The sequence below is a fragment of the Ylistrum balloti genome, unplaced genomic scaffold (genome assembly GCF_031769215.1).
Source record: "Ylistrum balloti isolate Yb309-2 unplaced genomic scaffold, AGI_CSIRO_Ybal_v1 Utg371278, whole genome shotgun sequence".
Lineage (NCBI taxonomy): Eukaryota > Metazoa > Mollusca > Bivalvia > Pectinida > Pectinidae > Ylistrum > Ylistrum balloti.
Genome location: NW_026782687.1, coordinates 109,863 through 130,478, shown reverse-complemented (window position 1 = coordinate 130,478; position 20,616 = coordinate 109,863). Strand labels below are relative to the sequence as shown.

The 20,616-nt window shown below is 36.2% G+C and overlaps 1 protein-coding gene across 1 annotated transcript; it reads left to right on the top strand.

Annotated features, from left to right (window-relative positions):
- The first annotated feature begins 1,106 nt into the window (after window positions 1-1,106).
- LOC132561796 (dehydrogenase/reductase SDR family member on chromosome X-like) lies at window positions 1,107-20,030 on the top strand. Its single transcript, XM_060226495.1, has 8 exons — window positions 1,107-1,207; window positions 2,205-2,290; window positions 2,791-2,998; window positions 4,548-4,582; window positions 5,402-5,602; window positions 17,505-17,652; window positions 17,791-17,917; window positions 19,634-20,030. Exons 1-8 carry the CDS (start codon window positions 1,132-1,134, stop codon window positions 19,743-19,745), a joined length of 993 nt encoding a protein of 330 aa, XP_060082478.1. The 5' UTR covers window positions 1,107-1,131; the 3' UTR covers window positions 19,746-20,030.
- Window positions 20,031-20,616: the final 586 nt, after the last annotated feature.

Sequence of the window (20,616 nt, the reverse complement as noted above, 5' to 3'; positions counted from 1 at the left end):
AATAGACCAAAAGAGGGACTTAATTTGATCTCCTAGGTATTACATAAGACTGTTGGAAGCTCTTGCCACCGGAGCTCTTAAAGATACCAGCATACAACATAATACATACAAAGAAACCACGTAATACGTATCGATCGCTACTAACTGTGTCCGAAATCCATAGAACGGAATCATAACGTAACAGTTATGGAATAGGGAAATCAGAAACCGGACAGAAATATCTCTGGATGAGATTATTATGACGACAGTAAAACTTCTCCTAAACCTTCCCCAACCTGTATCTCTCGAAACCCTGAGTTTGTCTGCCAGTTGCCGGCAAAATTGGGAGACTGGGAACAAGTCCTAAAATAAATCGAAAATTGAAAAAAAAATAACAATAGGAAATTTTAAATAATCCAACTCCTCTTGAGTAAACAACATCACAAGAAAACTATAAATATGATTAGATAGTACAAAGAGTGGTAGTAAAATGTTTGAAGAAATGTTTTGATAGACAACCAGACGAGCTAGCAATAAAACGTTGTTTATGTAAACACACCAATTCACAGCAACTTCCCGTACGAGTTACAATCGGATACTGTAGCACCAAATGATAAATTAAATAACGAAGAAAATTAAGAACAGAGAAGGCAGTGAAATGAACTGAACGTTAAAACACTTTGTCCATTATTCACAAGTTTAAAATATGAAAAGTCCTTATCATGACATGAACGCGCCATTTACTCTCCAAATTATCAACAATAGATCTAGCACATGTGTATACACATCGCACACATGTTCCCACAAACCGTACATTGTAAACTAGTCACGGTGAATAAACACTTGTATATCCGGGTAAGGCGACACAGCATGAGCACATACCCCGTGTTTTGTGTTTGGACCCAACACGGAGATATTGTATAAGGTGATGTCCGGGTTATAGGCACATCAGGCTGCATCATGATGACCAACTAATGACGTCATTGGAAGGAAGACAATCATACACAACATGGTCTACTGAGGATACACATGTATACAGGTCACGCGTGGCTGGTCATCGTTTGTGTATGTACTGAAACTGAACTATACTACAACATTAGTAATGTTTAAAGACGCATTTATTGACAGGAAAGCGTTCACCTAATTCTTAAAATGGGAGGTAAACATTCCTTTCCGCGAGTTTCTCTACCGAGAGATAGAGTGGTGATAATCACAGGTGGAAATCAAGGTAGGTATTCACATGTGTTAATGAAAGGCACTTACTTCCTTGTTCAAGAGAGAGGTTATACATGTACAGGTTATATATGTACATTAACGTGATACCTTTCTTGGATAGATATTAAATCAATCAATTTTCTTCCGTTGGACATGTAGTAGTTAAAACATCATTCTAATGTATTCCTGATAGGTACAGACACGTTTTATTTTTGGCTTATCTTTAACTGATATCGTCCTACAAAAGCTATATTGATGTTTACAAGGTGTGTATACATACACACAGTGTTTACGTCTGTATACAAGATTACAGGTTTGACGATGTTTAATCATGAAATAGATAGATAGATAAATTTTATTAAAATATATCAGGTGGAATATTAATTTCTTAAATACGATCTTCAAAAGATATTTAATCATTAAAATAAATTACTGATGCTGATTCAAATAAGTAATATCACATTCCTAAATGAGAGCATAATTTGGCTCTATTGTATCAAAGTTTATGGTACGATGCTTTTCCCGTATATCAATTGTACAATCATTGATGCTTTCAGTTCCTACCATAATCCTCTTGAGGTTCTAATGCAGGCCCCGGTAGGTGTGGCTGATATTCTGTCGTCTTATGCATAGGAGATATTTATGAAAGCAATATTGATAAGTTAGGCCTATCAACCCATTTTTCGGTAATGTCTAACCTCACATCGTCTTAATTTGACTTCGATGTTTAAATGCTGTCAAACAACCAACAAAACAACAGTTATAAACACAATCGTTGCAGATTGCTATACTGTGATTTCTCCCCCAAATAATGAACGGGATCTTATGGTAGATGTCATGTGTGATACCGGAAGTGTTCATCATTATGGATAACTTGATAGTTTGTGAGGGTCTACGATATATTTTGCCTTCGTCGAGTTTGCTATCTTTTCACGGTATAATTGTGACTTTTTCTTAAATCTGTCAGTATATAGGATATACATGTCAATTAAGTTATTCATGTCCTGTAGGTATCGGTTATCACACGGCAAAATGGATCGCCATGATGGGAGCCAAAGTCATAATAGCCTGTCGGTCAGATGAGAAGGCAACAAAGGTAACAATGAGTTTTCTATTGAAATACATGTGATAGCATGCCTATGGGACTATATGATGCAGTTGGTATATCTCTGGACTCATGGGCCTTGGTTTGAATCCTACTGACAGCGCACGAGGTTCTGTCAATGTTTGAGGCACCGTGATGTTCATTAAATCAGAGAAGAGCACTGGATTTGTTGTTTGAGATTCTCTGTGATTGTTTAAAACAAAACCTTTTGCATGTTATTTGTTTCATACTATTATGATATAAACGACAACTGCAATATATTTCTATAACATCTGAAGACATGTTTATGAATATATTCTATTTCCTTATCTGATTATGTTAATCTGTACCGATCTAAAAGCTGAAAACACAAGTTGAAAAGAATCCATTATGAGATAAAAATATATTACGATAACAAGATGATATTGTTATCTTAGGAAGAGGTCTCGGAAACACTTTAATTGTTTTTTTATCTCACTACACTGATTTAATATAACTATGTATTCCATCAGGCTATCAAACAAATGAACACAGAGTTCCTTGAAGAGAAAAAGAATGTAACAGAAGGAGTGTGTGACCTGGAAGAGTTGAATGTGTCCTTCATGAAGCTAGACAACGCGTCCATAAAGTCTGTGATGACGTTTGTTGAGGAGTTCAAAGCCAGTGGACTCAAACTGCATACCCTTATATGTAACGCAGGTATAGGGGTTCACAAACAAGGTAAGAACTGTGTTCTGATAATTACCAGTAAAGTAATTTATATAAACTGTATTGATTTTAGCGTTGGTTGCTTATTCATGCGCTTAATTCATAATAATGGCATGTAGTCACAAAAATGTAATGTATATATCTTGTGTTTCTCAACCTCAAATGGGTATCAGCTTTATAGTTCGGTTGTAATTATGAATTTTGTTCTTTACACATGAACTCACCTCCCTATCGCACGGTCGCTCGCTGGGTTACATTCAACTCATAAAGCATGCTAGCACCAAAATTACACGTGTACAATGGCGGCAACCGTTTGTAGTACAATCTAAACCTTGTGGTCAGCGAGTAAGAAAACATACGCAGCAACTTCCGTACTATCACAGTAATAGCAATGGAAACCACTCGAATTCCCAACCCAAGGATCAGGTCTGACACCATCTGACGTCGTGAACGTAGAGCAGAAGCGAGGGCAGGACGGCTGTATTGTGGACCAATGTTAGCATTGCGTTACAGTCGTTTACGTTATTGCACCAATTTCCGGCATCAACTGGTTTCAAACGGAATGTTCAAAGACGCTAGTCTCATTCTACGAGATTCTTGCTGTCTGGCCACGTTACGCAGAGAGTCCTGTCAAAGTCTTTGATACGGTTTTGTGATATCAAGACGAGGTCTGCCAGGAATCTGATGAACGATTTCAATTACCAACAGTTCACACACCCTTATGAAAATATGTGCGTTCTGTCATAACGGTTTCTATATATATAAATATGTTATATTTTTCTCTTAAAATCGCTCCATGACCATCTTATTGTTGAAGTAAAGTGTCACTTTTTTATGTGGAAAACACGCAATTAGGATGATTGGACTATAATATTCAGTACTGTTTCCGTGGTGTTGAGATAGCCAAACATAACCGGAAATAAAAAGCACCAGAGAGATGGAACTGTGTCTCAGCTTTCATTTTTGGTGGCATTGCTTATGACATTCAGCCTGTATTCCTTATCTTCCGTGGTGATGGCCCTGGACATGGACTAACAACATGATGTTACATTGATCAAACGCTCAGGCCACTTATGATTCCTTTTCTCCTTGTCAAGGGGTTTGAGTTGCAATATAACTAACGCACGTCCACATACCGCAAGGATATCGCAAACTTCTTGTGTGCAAATGGAATCCTATTCAGAATTGGTCAGTACCTTCGATACAAGCAGAGTGGGAAAATTTTCTCCGGGTATTCATTAACATATTTGTGGACACATTGAGGAGGTGTGCTGTTTTGATTGCTACAATGGAGCTCACAAAAGCTACTAGGGCCTTGAACATTTGTACAGGGTTAGAGGTCCACCATATACTAGGCAATTGTAGACAAAATAACATCATTTAGCGTCGAATTCCGTGTGTTAACCGTTGAGAACGTGGCAACAGAAGTATTTGTAAGGAAGATAACTTAAGCATATATCATTGCATAGCATAAAAAAAATGTTTATATGTTAATTTCATTGGAATGCATTTGAAATATACTTTACAAATATTTCTTTCATAATTTACTTTTTTATTACAGAATACACCGAAGATGGAAACGAATTCCTGTTTCAGGTAAATTCTCTTACACATTGCACTAAGATAGCATTTCACACATCATTGTATTTAGTTACTTTTTTAGATAATGTATTGTAAGCTAGATACTAATTACCAAAGAATAATTATATATTGAAATTAAATTCGGTAGATTAATTTCCATGTAGGACTTCCAGTTTGGTGAAAGTTGCACAACAATGCTTCTGAAAGAAATTTACGAAACAAGCAACGCTGCTAACTCAAAATGAGGACAGTGACGCACGGTCGGTTCAAAGAATGAATTCTTTGTATAGCAATGTGATAATACAACCTTTCATCCACCATCGACAGAACGACATATTTTTTCTCAATGAGTAACAACAGTCTTACAGTTACAAGGAGTAACAGTCTTAGAAACAGCAACAACTTGAGCTGTTCTGTTGCTTTGACAAGTCGTTGACAGTCTCCTTTCAGTTAACAGACAGTGAAAGAAGACTCACAATATTAATCAACGATCACACTTATCCATTCACAAGCATCTTGCAGTAAGATGACAGGAGTGTTGCTGATCAATCACTTAAAAGTTGCATTTCTTTATGTTTACATTAGTTTTTTTTTCTCAAATATTGGCAAATGTAGTTAAACTATCTTTCGGCAATCAGTAGTCATGTGATGATATTCGTGTCGCATTGTTCATTTCAATCAGTTTCACTGGAGCATGGGATAGGGCAACACGCGTTAAGTTAATCTATTGCCTTCGCATGGTCCGAGTGACTTGGAAAGACAAGTGAAAATAAAACCAATTTATTCGTAATTCTGTTATTTGTAGTATTGCTATTCATGTTTTAATCCCAACAGGTGAATTATTTGAGCCACTTCCTGCTGACTGCCCATCTCTTACCGATTATGAAGACATCAGGCCCAGACTGCCGTGTAATCTTAGTATCTAGCATAGCCCATAGAATGACATCCTTCCAGTATGACGAGATCCAAGGCAAGCAATTCACCGAGAACACATTTGATGGATTGACCTTCTACAATAGGTCAAAGTTATATCAGGTAAGTCGTACACGTAGAAAACATCAAAAAGGAAACGTTAACATGTTTTTCCTAACAAACACCTGAAATCTATTGAGAATGAAATGATTAAATTTTTTTCATTATAACAAAACGGCAATATTTTACATTCATGCAAGCGTAATAACGGAACGGCGCCACGAGGTTTTCTATGACTATTTGGTCTCACCGCTAGAATTTTATTAATAAATCGAACTAAGACCTGTTCCAGCCATTATCAACTTTATATGCCGCGAATGTCACAAATACTAAGGAAAATGTTATATAATGATCAAGACTGGGGCTCTCGGCGTCGATCGGCACAGCGTATTGGTTGCAAGCGTTAAGGCAATATATATATTTATATATATTTTATAAGTTGTTCGAATCAAACTAGGCCAAAAACAACGGCTAGGGATGACTGTCGTATACGATAAATACGCATGTGAAATCAATTCAGTAGAGATCAGTGCATTGTTTGGGAGTCGTGTAACCGCCTACACAGTCCTTCATCAGTTTAATGTCTACCAATTAAAAGCACGGCGTCACTATTCTGCACCCCTTTTGTTGTGACACCACTGAAACTATCACTGTTATTGGGCTTTGCGACAATGAGATACTGTAATGTTTTCATATTAGTCCCGATTTTGTCTCCACCAAACAATGACGGAGGACGAACAGTGGATGCAACAAAGAGAGCATTTCGTGAACTGCTTCGTCGCGGAACGGAGATGTTTTGCGGTATTTGTTGGAAGAATCGTACAAGACAAGATGTGGTTCAACTATTCTCAAAACGTCATGGAATCGGCGATATTTTACAGCATAATAATGCGCCAGCGCACATAAGGCGAGCCAGAACTTTCCTGCAGCAGAATAACGTTTTTTTTTTTTTTTTATTTTAGCATGTTAACTCTGATATCTATTGTACAGGTTTACAATATGAAGGTTGACATATTCTAACTGGATTTATTTGTTTTAACTTGCCCAAAAATAATGGTATTAGCTTGAACCATTTTTTTTTCTGAAATACTCACCAACATTTTATGGGACATCCGCTGTATACCACTCTTCTATACAACTGGTTGGATTACACTGAATGCAAAAATCGTTCTAATTCAGTTTATCTACACAGTGAAAAATCAAAATCACACGCAGAAAAAAAACCCAAGAAATCCAACCTAATGTATCTTCATATTATCATTTCTACCCTAAATATTTACTGATTACTTAATATTTCGTCATCAAAACACGTGCGTTCTATAACTAGGACAAGCTGAACAAAACAATAATGTGTTACTTTGGTGTTCATCTTTAAACTTACTAGCGTTTTAAATGTAAAAGCCTAATTCCATTCAATGTTATGATACATATCTATCAATTGCTTTTGATAAATCTATCTACATTCCATTTGTTTAAAGTACCTTTAAGTGTATCAACTTCCTCCTCACTAAAGACACTTCACTCATTTGTGTTGTGCATACATACAACGTCTCTGCGTCCAATTTTTATCGCAAAAAAAGCGCATGATTTTTTTCCTCGTCAAACACAATTCAGACCGAACGGTGTTAAATGGTGCAATCTCTGTCATTCATATTCGTTTTAGTTAATGTTTCTGCTCCCTAATCCAAAAACGAAACGATTCGTAAAACATAAAAAAAACCGAAACAGCAGCGAGAAATCAAAGCGGTTTCTTCAGTTTTCAAGTATCCTATGTTGATGATGAAGATGAAGTTGTTTTATTATTCTATAGTGTTGTGTGAGTGTTATGTTTATTGTTTACCATACCGAGTAGACATAACAGAAACATTTCACCAACTCGTCCCGGAAAGGTAGTAACTTCTGGTGGATTTTCCAAATATGGAATGTTGAGTCCGTATATCCTAGGAATAAATCTGATCAGGATAATTACTTATCATTTTATGTATTATTACTTACTGATCATTTCAGACATCAAACATATGTCTGTCTCTTTGTCTTCAGTCCTGTGACTACATCGTGTTGTCTCTACCTGAGTACAGAACGACAGAAAAACGATAAACGCCATGAGTAATATCAAGTAATGTTACTTCCTGTGACGTCAATGTTGCTTATAACATAGAAAAAAACAAGAGAGAAATGATGACGTCATAGTTATAGTTACAAGGCTTTTAATTTTTATTGTTGTCATTCTTTTCCATTTAGTAGAAATTATCAATCAACACGAGAACAAACAAGAAAGAAAAACAGAAACCGGAAATGATATAAAATGATGGTTTCCGGTCGAAGCATGATTTGTTTCGATATACTTACCAACATTATAAATACTGCACATCCGCTGTATTCCATTCAGCAGGACTTCTGTAGGATTACGCTGGGATAATCTGATACGTTATAGTTGATCATATTACCATCAAAAGTTATTCAATCGCAGTATATCTACAAAGTGTAAAATCAAAATCACACACAGGAAAATTCATTTTTTGTTTTTTGTTTTTTTTTGTTTTTTTTTTTGTATTAAATCAAATAGAAAAAATATGAAACAGATTGTCATATCACATTTTCTATCCCTCGACAAATAGTTCTCTTTTCTGGTCAAAATTTCGTCATCAGAACATGTTTTTACTGTAAATAGGACAAGCTGAACAAAACAATAATAATGTGTTACTTTAAACTTCCTAGCTTTTCAAATGTAAAAAGCCTCATTCTATTAGATATCTTGAAACATATTCATGAACTTTTTTGAGAAACCCATCTACACTGAAATTGTTCAAAATACCTTCTTGAACATCGCTTTCTTCATCACTGATGACACTCATTTGTGTTGTGTGAACATACAAAATTTCTACATCCATGTTTTATATAAAAGGGCACGCTTTTCTCCCTTCAAAACAAATTCCGGACGGATTGTGTAGAAAGGCTCAAAACCTGTCATCTGTATTCGTTTTGGTTAATGGTTCTGCTTGCCAATCCAAAACCGAATTGTTTCGCCACAAAATAAAAATAAAATAAAAAAGCCCGAAATTCGTAGCGAGAATAAATTAGCGATAAACTTTTTCTTGAAATTTTTCAGGATCATAAGGACCAGGTGTAACAGAAATTATTTCCCCACTGTCAATCAAAGTGATTGGTATTCAACACCATCTCCGGTGATGGGTATTAACTGCCAACCCTAATGATAGGTATTTACTATCAACTCCAGTGAAGGGTATTTACTATCAACTCCGGTAATGGGTATTTACTATCAACCCGAATGATAGGTATTTACTATCAACTCCAGTGAAGGGTATTTATTATCAACTCCAGTGAATGGTATTTACTATCAACTCCGGTAATGGGTATTCATTATCAACTCCAGTGAAGGGTATTTACTATCAACTCCAGTAATTGATATTTATCATCAATCCTCGTTAGCGGCATTTACTACTAACCCGAATGATGGGTATTTACCATCAACCAGTATCGCTGTATGTATTGAATCTTACCCGGATGATTTTTTTCCTGTATGTTGTCAAAGTATATGATGTCGAGTCCGTTCATCTTATGCACAAAGCTTTTGACAAAAAAATTATCAAGATCGTCTGTTCTTATTTACCAATGTTTTCAGCCATCAAAGTTCAATACATATACATTGTGCATATTGCTGTGACGTCATATTATTGTTTTTCATTCAGTTCAGGATGACAAACAAAATAACACATATAGTCGTCATTTGTTTGGAAATTCTTGCACAGTACCTCCCTGTGACGTCATCATTGTGCATATAGGCCTACCATAGTATAAAACGACTTAGAAATGGCTGGGAAATATTGTCATATTGTAGAAACAAATTCCACTTTCATTTGTGTCAATACAAACAATTTATTATGTTGATTCCAGAGAAAATGTCTCATTTTCGTCATTCTTTGGAATTTAGTAGAAGCAATCAACACGAGAACGAACAAGAAAGATGACAGGAACTGGAAATGTTAGTGATAACCGGAAAAGGACAGTGGGATGCATGCTGGGTACTTACATTGATCTTCGTTTTTTCTTCTCTTTGCCTTGTGAAAATGTCGTTCATCGATCAACATATAACACTCGGATTTTCATCCTTTTATTTCATTGCCATCAAACAATACAATAAGGGACAGGATTTCAGATAAATCGGCCATACTTACGTATACATACCCTTCAGCTATCTTCTCTTTAACCTCCATTTATAGATTCGCGTTTTCTTGGTGTGGGGAAAGTAAGATTCATAAAAAAGTAGGTAAATAGATCCAATATAATAACGGAATATGTACACCCTTCCCTTATTCTTTACTCAGCTATTGGCTTCCACAATGCAACAGTAGTTAGATTTAATTCATTTGAAGCGAATTGTTTAAGTAAATGCTGAACTTAACATACGAAATTCTTTACTGTATGTTCAATAGTAACATACACATGTCCCCGACATTTTAACAAATTTTATTGTTCTCTGTGGCGTTTTAGGTTGGGAACAGGTGTACATATTTCGTTGGGAAGTGGGGCCATGCAGGGAGACTCACATTGGTTTTCTTCGTTTCACTCTGACATGCCTAAATCCTGTTCTCCATGTTAATCTGTAACAAGATTTCATACAATTAGACATACTGATCCATTTGTTATCGTCAATTCCGGGATTGGTTAGGTCAGTGAACCGTAACCGAATATGGACATTGTCTTATACAGCTTTGTACATTGTATATAATGGTTTTTCTCCGTCCATTATATATGTAATTCTCCATACAATTACATTAGTTATTGATAGAATTATCTGAGCCTTTAACATGATTTGAAGATTATCTCCCTTTTCCAAGTTTCATTATTTCATTTACGTAATCATTACATATTCCTGTCTTCAAAATCCAAAATATATGTTTCCACTTACATTTACAAAAATCCGTAACAGCTTAAAACCAGAAAGCAATAGATGACAGGAGCTAGTTATGTTAGGTAACTGGACAAAGTAGTCTTGTGCATTCTGAGTAATCTGATCTTTGTTCTCACTTGCTTAACGATGATAGTATTCCCGCGGGACGATTAACTCACCAACATTCTCTACCATCCACTGTATACCATTCTGTCGGGCGTCCGCTGTGTACCATTCTGTCGGACGTCCGCTGTATACCATTCTGTCGGACGTCCGCTGTATATATACCATTCTGTCGGGCGTCCGGTGTATACCATTCTGTCGGGCGTCCGCTGTATACCATTCTGTCAGGCATCCGCTGTATACCATTCTGTCGGACGTCCGCTGTATACCAGTCTGTCGGGCGTCCGCTGTATACCAGTCTGTCGGGCGTCCACTGTATACCATTCTGTCGGACATCCGCTGTATACCATTCTGTCGGACATCCGCTGTATACCATTCTGTCGGACATCCGCTGTATACCATTCTGTCGAGCATCCGCTGTATACCATTCTGTCGGGCATCCGGTGTATACCATTCTGTCGGCTATCCGCTGTGTACAATTCTGTCGGCTATCCGCTGTATACCATTCTGTCGGACATCTGCTTAAACCATTCTGTCAGGCATTCGCTGTATACCAGTCTGTCAGGCATCCGCTGTATACTATTCTGTCGGACATCCACTGTATACCATTCTGTCAGACATCCACTGTATACCATTCTGTCGGGCGTCCGCTGTATACCATTCTGTCGGCCATCCACTGTATACCATTCTGTTGGGCACCACTTTATACCATTCTGTCAGGCACCGCTGTATACCATGCTGTCGGACATCCGCTGTATACCATTCAGTCAGGCATCTACTGTATACCATTCTGTCGGACATCCGCTGTATACCATTCTGTCAGACATCCACTGTATACCATTCTGTCGGCTATCCGCTGTGTACCATTCTGTCGGACATCCGCTGTATACCATTCTGTCAGACATCCACTGTATACCATTCTGTCGGCTATCCGCTGTGTACCATTCTGTCGGCTATCCGCTGTATACCATTCTGTCAGGCATCCGCTGTATACCATTCTGTCGGACATCCGTTGTATACCATTCTATCGGACATCCGCTGTATACCATTCTGTCGGCTATCCGCTGTATACCATTCTGTCAGGCATCTACTGTATACCATTCTGTCGGACATCCGCTGTATACCATTCTGTCAGACATCCACTGTATACCATTCTGTCGGACATCCGCTGTATACCAGTCTTTCGGGCATCCACTATTTACCATTCTGTCGGACATCTGTTGTATACCATTCTGTCGGGCATCCGCTGTATACCATTCTGTCGGGCATCCGGTGTATACCATTCACTCGGACTTCTATTTGAATTAAACTATGACTAAAGAAATGTGTTACGTATTGCATTATCATATTATTTATCAAAAGTTATTTATTCAAATCCAGTATATCGACACAGAGTAAAATTTAAATCACACGGCGGAAAGTAAAAAACAGCACTAGTCATGTTTGCTTTTCTACATGTCGAAAACGATGTTTTTCTATCAATCAGTTATTTGTGCAAATCAGAGAGGCGGAGCTAAAAAAAGTAGCTGGTCTGATTTTAGATTAGATTCTTACTAACAATTGTCTGTATAGCTTACCGAGAGCTTTTGATGACCTCTGTCCATCTTGATCACTCAGGTGGTTGATGTCAGACAGCGTGCTGACGACATCACAGGACTGATGTGTTACTTTCGTTTCCATCAAAAAATATTTCCTCTAAATGTTAAAGCTGCGATCCAATCAAAAATATTGATACCATTTCATAAAAATTGTTTGTGAGGTCAATCTATTTGATGAACATACCTTTATGAATGCCGCTTTCCGCATCACTGAAGACGTTTCACTCCTCCGTGTTGTTTCTATATCCTAGCAGCATTACGAAACCTCTACAGCCATTTGAAACCTCCAAAAATACACGATTTTCCGTGATACTAAATTCGGATCGGGTTGTGAACAATTGTTCATTTCCGGATTCGCGAATATCAGATGTATTGATAAGCAGATACATAAATCAAAATGATTCATGTTTCTGCATTCCAATCCAGAAAAGAAACGGCTCGCCATTAAAAAAATCCGAAAATCGATGCGAGAACAAAGGATTTCCTGGAATTCAGAATTTGCAAGGAATCAAAATTATCTGCTTAATAAATCATTTAATTTTCATTTGGTTTATTTTCAAACTGTTGTGAAACAAATTACACTCACTAATATTAATCACTCTTGTGAGCTCGGATACTACACATTGTGGTGTATTTTAACAGCAGTACACAGGTAAAACAACCTTGTATGTAACAACATAGAACAAACCAACAAAGTTTTCTTCAACTCCTGAATGTGGTATATTTTATCCTCGAAGCTAACGTTTTTGTTACATTTTCCAAATATGTCTGTTCATCTGATGAGAGAGGTTTTCGAAAATTACAATTATCAGGATAACCACTCAGTTTATTTTAGTTTGATTTCCATATGACGTCAGTAATCAATTCTTATGTGAGTTTTTGTGTTTCTACCTCGGTACAAGAATGGCGGAAAAATCTTATGAAAATCGTTATGTGTTCGATAGATTTTTGTGTTTCTGGCTCAGTACAAGAATGACGGGGAAATCTTGGCAAAAAAAACTGATATGTATGGTATTTTTTGTGTGTTTCTATCTCAGTACAAGAATGACGGGAAATCTTGGGAAAATCGTTATGTGTATGTTAGTTTTGCTTCTTTCGCTATCATAGAACGACAAAAAAACCAAGACCGTCATGTTTTTATTTGTTTTCTGAATTTAGTATAAACAATCAATATGATAACAAAACAAGACAGACAACAGAAACCGGAAATGTTAGTAACAACCGGAAACGGGCAGTGGGGTGCATGCTGGGTACTTACCAGATCTTCATTATTTCTTCTCTTTGTCTTTTGAAAATATCGCACATCACTTAAATTATCACACACACGGATTGTTTTTAAGTATTTTATTCGATTTATATCCAACAGCACAATAAAGTACATTTCAAAATTGTATAAATTGTCAGATAAATCGGCCATACTTACACATACATACCTTTCAGCAATCTTCTCTTGTATATTTGGTTAAAACGCGTATTTCAAAGAGAAGAATAAAGAAAAGATTGGAAATTTACAGAAAATTACAAAATATATTCATCTTCCCGTTTTCCTTCACTATATCAAAATTTGCAGGCTCATTTCCGTTGCAGAACTCTGTCGTAATGGATTTGAACCAAGGAACCGAGTCCCTGCTTTCTGCACATGAATCCATTATTTAAACATTAAAATTTATATTTCAAGTCATGGCGTGATAATTTGAATATGAATGTCTTTACAAATTGTAATATATTCGCTTAAAAATAAGTATGTCTTAAAGATATTTTATAAGCAAAACGTCTGTAGAGTGACTTTAAAAAGAACAAAAAAGTGATACTTTCAGTTTTAACGGTGGGTGGAAAGATGAACATGTTTTGTTGGGTATTTGGGACATGCAGGGGGACTCACTTTGGTCTTTGTCTTCTTTCTTCATTAGTAAGTTTCACTTGAGATCAGGTGTGACAACATGTGCCTGCATAACATAAGTTAACCTTTGATGTTAACTTATTTATCATCATTCAACAGAGTAACGAAATTCAGCACATATTATACAGCTTGCAAGAAGTTTTTCTCCAACAATAACACAAACAGAACAGATATCATTTACAACACAAAAAATACCTATATTTTCTGCAGGGCGGGGTAATGATATAAGATTTTTTTTACATCATCGCTTTAAATTTCACAAGAAATGTGATAATGTGATATATCAGACATAAGTAGAAACAAAGATTGGGACAATGTATAGTATACATGTAGTATACTGCTCGGGGCTTCCCGTCCCTCTTCCTGATTTTCCGTTCTACGTTCCACGATTTCTATGTCTCTAAATATGTGGTAAAATAGGTACTCAATATGAATATTTATTAAAAAAAAATAATAAATAATAAATAAAATCGTCATGAGAAGAAAATCATATTCACAAATGATAAACAATTCTATCGGAACACATCATTTACAAGAGCTCGATCTACCCAGGACATTACCCAATAAGAAATACCATTCGTAAACTCCACGTGCTTATTCTGCACAAGTTGGGATTTCAGAACATGCTTTTGAAGAAAAACTTCTTTACTATGTTCTTCCGGAAATTGTACACCTGAATTTATCATTTAAATAAACGTAAGATATCTACGTTGTTGAAATTCTATAAAGATCTAGCTAAATCGATTTACAAACGTTCGCGCGTCCCTGATTGCGTCATAACAGGTTTGCGTTGTATCAGCCGAACAGAATGAACATTTGTGTAAATTATAAAATCTACAGAAAATAAGCCTAATGAAGCAATAGGACTGAAACCCCAGCAGAAAATTTAGTGAACACCATACACACTTGTGTATTTACTCAATATTCTGTATAAAATGTATGACCGGTGATCCTGCTGTTCCGGTTTCCTGTTGCGCTATATTTAGACAGTTAGCCTTATAGCTTAGACTGTTTCCATCAATTTTGCCTGTACTAATGGACCACAGGAGATATATAAATATAGTAACAATAGTTTCAAAAATTATAGGAATGAGTTCTTAAAGGGTACAAAACAGCCAGAAATTTGGCAACTTGGGCTGAATATCCGAACGAAATGCACAGAGTGATAAGCTGATAAAAAAGAAGAAAATAGAAAAGAAAAGTAAACAAGCATTAAAAAATACATCTCCAATGATTGTCAGCATACAGATACGGTGAACTATGTGATGGTTATAACTTTGCAGCTATGTGGAAATATTTATATTTCATTACTTACATATAAAAGTAATTATTTCTGAATTATCTAATTTACTTTGATCCGAAAACAATACGTATTATTAATCATATTATTTGAACCAATCAGAAGTCCGTATTTATGACTCATCGATGCACGTGCATGGAGCACGTATTTACCTGTACAGCGGTAGGACCGTTGACTGAAATTACTCGCCAAATAAATGACGACTACTTTTTTGTTACTATCATGTGTTGAAACGTTACTATACATGATAGAGACATTTTGATAATGGTTTTATTTGGCACTGAAGCTGTCATAATGATCATTTTGTAAAAAAAAAACAAAACAAAAAAAAAATGATGAGTTTCAACTAAAAATGTCACAAGTGATTAATTTAAAATGAATATTTTCATTTGCATTGTAGTAAAGAAATATTAAAGTGACTGAGGAGAGGCATACATTTAAGACTTTTTATTTTAATAAACGATTTATATGTATTTTTTATGAAATGCCGCTATATAATCTTTAATAAAAAAAAAATGTTCATCTGAAGCGTGAAATCCCTCCCCTACCCACTCACCATCACATAAACTCACCTCACTTTCAGACTATATTTTTAAATACAAGTGTATACTTACCTCTTAAAATTCAAGTTTTCTTAACAACAGCAGACTCTTGGTGTAATTAACAGCATGTAGGGGTCATCCTCGTAAGTCCTTACAATTCAAGTGGGCAAGTGCACGTGCTAATCATGCTACTGTGCAGTTGTCGACGCACCTGTATACCTGTCGAGTGTCAGTTAATAGTCATGTTACCTGTATGTACAGAATATCTTCGCTTATAAAATTGTTGTTTCAAAATGTCGTTTTGACATAAGCTGGCTTTGTTTCATCATTTTATAAATACCTTTGTGTTCATCTCACATCGACACATGTGCTTGCCTATCAAATATATGCACAGGGAGTATTTGGGATGACTGTCGGAGGAGGGGGGGATCGTTCACAAACTGTAATTATTTACCATGCGTTGACGTTAGCTAAGAGAGAGAGAGAAAAAAGAAAATAAAACAAAACAAAGAAAAGTCCCTCTGGAACTTCTCATAAAACGGAACGAGCTAAAATACTAGTCCAGCCAGTTTTACCAAATCAAGGGAGCTAACTCCGATCTTATATCAGAATTTTACTAACTGACAAACTAAATACATATTTTCAAATGAGATGATTTCAACACGTTGCCGACTTTTGATACAAAACAGAAGCAAATACGTCTACACAAGATTTAAACTGGGATATCTTTAACACCTCGAGATGAAAGATGGGAGAAACCATTTACCTTGATCATGAAGAAGTATATAAAAAATTGTGGTATAGTTTATAAACTTTAATTATCATGCCTTAAGACTTAATGAACGTTACCCTTTTCTTTATAAAAACATATTTGTACAAACTATAATTATGTTTAGGGTATACACTAATGAAACCACTTGGTTAAGTGTAAATTGCTGTGTGTAGTATGTTGTCCGATTATTACATATTATTGAATATTTCAGAACGTTTTTGTTTAACCCCATTAAAGATGATAATCGGACCAAGCGGTTTTGTCGTCATTGAAATAATATTTACACCTGCTGCATAAAATCATTTTGGTGATAGATGTGTGATACAATATGTATGGTTAGAAAATTTCAAAATAATAAATAAGAATGGACAATATCAACACAGGAATCGTCTTGGATGTTTCGTTGTCGTTAAGTCAACTTTGAAATTCAATTCAAACATTTTTATAGCCTTTTTGTTTTAACTCCCAAAGAACGTGGTTTTGTAGGTTCGACGACCACATGTCAGAGGTCGCGAGATCTTTGTCCGGATTATATATTTTTTTAAAATTCATTACGTCATTCATCTTCTCTCAAACAATGTAAATATCCATTCAATTGCGGAGAGACAGGAGATAATTTTTTATGCCTAATATTTGAAGTTTAGGGGACTAGGGAGAATATGCATCTTTCTTACAATTAAAAAATACTAAAAATCTCGATCTTGATGCTGAAATAATTCGACAATTTTTGTTAATAGACAAGATTATAGCATTCGAGTTATTCAAAAGCACGTGTATTCATTCTTGTTTAAATCATTTTAGGATTTTTCTTTCCGCAGATTATGCAGATGTTTAGTATGAACCGAAGATTGGTAGACAGTAATGTTACAGTGACGTCAATTCATCCGGGTGTTGTGGAAACAGGACTACTGGACACGTTTGGTGGGGGGATTTCTGGAGCTGGACTAAGACTTCTGAGGCGTATGGGTAAATATGTATATATATGTAAACTATGTATTTATACTCGTATGTTCGTTTGGGAAGGTTACTATCTATAACCAATATTTTTTTCTAATCACGTTTTCTTTTATTTGACGTCCTGAATTATTATACTTGTTGATAAAGGTGGATCTAAGACAGCATTTGAAGGTGCATGGACAACAATTAACGCGGCTGTCGATCCGAAATTGGCAGGAGTGAGGGATGTGTACTTCTCAGATTCTAAACCCAGCACAGTATCCAGACAGTCTAGGTAGGTACCCAGAACCATCTCAGATTCTAAACCCAGTACAGTATCCAGACAGCATAGGTAGGTACCCAGAAGCATCTCAGATTCTAAGCCCAGCGCAGTATCCAGACAGTCTAGGTAGGTACCCAAAACCATCTCAGATTCTAAACCCAGCACAGTATCCAGACAGTCTAGGTAGGTACCCAGAACCATCTCAGATTCTAAACCCAGCACAGTATCCAGACAGTCTAGGTAGGTACCCAGAACCATCTCAGATTCTAAACCCAGTACAGTATCCAGACAGCATAGGTAGGTACCCAGAAGCATCTCAGATTCTAAGCCCAACACAGTATCCAGACAGTCTAGGTAGGTACCCAGAACCATCTCAGATTCTAAACCCAGCACAGTATCCAGACAGTCTAGGTAGGTACCTAGAACCATCTCAGATCCTTAACCCAGCACAGTATCCAGTCTAGGTAGGCACTCAGAACTATCTCAGATCCTTAACCCAGCACAGTATCCAGAGAGTCTAGTTAGGTACTCAGAACCACCTCAGATTCTAAACCCAGCACAGTATCCAGACAGTCTAGGTACGTACCCAGAACCATCTCAGATTCTAAACTCAGCACAGTATCCAGACAGTCTAGGTAGGTACACAGAACCATCTCAGATTCCAGTATCCAGACAGTCTAGGTAGGTACACAGAACCATCTCAGATTCCAGTATCCAGACAGCCTATATTACCTAGATATTAATCAGGACATTAAGTGATAAATTTACTCTCGTCTAATTGTGAAATATTATACAAAAAATGTCATGTAGTATCGTTGTGGCTTTCCAGCATGGCAAACATTTTTTGGGGAAGTGCATGGATTCCGAGTCCTTTAGTACAAGTATTATTTTCCTAGCAATGAGGATAAAATAAACTAAGTTGAGTACATATACATAATATTATATATAAATTTCTCATCGTTAATGCTAAAATGTAATTAAATCATTCTAAGATGTGTAGTATGTGGGTCACGATGTTCCTCTCTACACTCCTGGAACATGTCGTGGCAAAATTGAAAGCACAAGCGAAGCACATAGAACCTTCGGTTTCGCCATGACATGTTCCAGTGAGGGCGAAAGTGATCGTAACACCTGCAGTATCGAGGATGTCTTGTATTTCAATAATAATGCATACAACATTGTTCGAACTAAAAGAGTATCGGATGTAAATTGAAATGTCAAAACACGGAGAAATTACAAACTATTGAGGACGAGAAATTACAAACTATTGAGGACGAGAAATTACAAACTATTGAGGACGAGAAATTACAAACTATTGAGGACGAGAAATTTTAAACTATTGAGGACGTGCAAATGTAACGCTTGTGTTAAAGGTATTGTAATTATTTGCATGCTCTACATATATGCGTACCTTTATAGAAATTGTAAAATTAATTTAAGTTGAATAAAACAAAAATAATTAATAGCTACGCTTTTCAAACACGGCGATAATTGTTCCGATTTTTCATGTAATGTAATACAATTTTAAGATGAAGTTTCTCATTTTCACTTTACGTCTAAATATGTTTTATTTAATATAGCAAGGATCATTTGAACTCAAATGTGATATAAATATTTTCTTGTAATTCTCCAGACTGTCACTGTGATATACAGTTTGAAAAATCGCAGCAGAGAATACCCGAACTTGAGAGCAATTTCTCATATGATATCTTTTCAATTCCTTTTCAGAAATAAACGTGACCAGAAAAAATTATGGTCGTATACCATGGCATGTTTGAAAGACTATATCAGTGAGGAAATCGCCAAAGACTTGGAGGGAAATTACACTGAACAAACATAGGATTACATCAGATCGATATACGCGTTACATCACCAAATAGGTCCAACCCAACTTACTGCTATTCCATCAAAATATCATGTTGACATGTCAGTTAGTATACCAAAAAATCAGTGTTCATTACTTACAATACATAATTTTTATTAGCAGCGTATTTATAGGCCCGAGTTTCCGGTCATGCATTCCTAACTTCAGGGAGAGGAAGCAGACGACAACATGGCGCGTAATCCTACCCTCATGATATGTTGAAAGTTTGTTGAACATTTCTAGAAGTATATCATAAAAAGAGCGTCCATCTTTGGATGGCCTATAAAGCTGTTGACCAGTTTTAAGTGAAATTTTTCCTTTTCTTCTTTTAAGCAATACAGTCTCATTTTAACTCCAGTCCAGATAGGAAGTTAACCATGCAGCTCCATGTCTTTGTTTCGGTGACATCATACATCTTTTATATATCTCTATCTTAACTTGGTTGACTTATATGACCTTGACCTAGGCACAATGACACCATCATATCAACATCTAACAGCTTTAACGTTGCTGTCACATACGACCACATGTCTTACAAATAGGCTGCATTCAAAATGGCTATTGGCGGCAATTTTGAATATTTCATAAAACAAACCGTTTTGTATGCATACCTTAATGTTCATCAATAACTCTTCAGTGGTTTTTTTTAACCAGATGGATCACTTACTTCAAAAATCAATACTCAAAATGGGCGCTGATGACATTCAATCAATGTCGGTATATTCACAATAAGGACCAATACTGGTCATATTCTTTAAGGTTCATGCAGATCCCTGTAACAGAGACTGGGAAGAGCTTATAAAAATCATTAAATATAAACATTCTAAATAGCCACCGACAGCCATCT

Excerpts from the sequence above, each read along its gene's own strand:
- LOC132561796 (XM_060226495.1), top strand. The coding sequence starts at position 1,132 with ATGGGAGGTAAACATTCCTTTCCGCGAGTTTCTCTACCGAGAGATAGA. Across the intron at positions 2,291-2,790 it reads CAGATGAGAAGGCAACAAAG|GCTATCAAACAAATGAACAC; the intron begins GTAACAATGAGT and ends GTATTCCATCAG. Across the intron at positions 5,603-17,504 it reads ATAGGTCAAAGTTATATCAG|ATTATGCAGATGTTTAGTAT; the intron begins GTAAGTCGTACA and ends TTCTTTCCGCAG.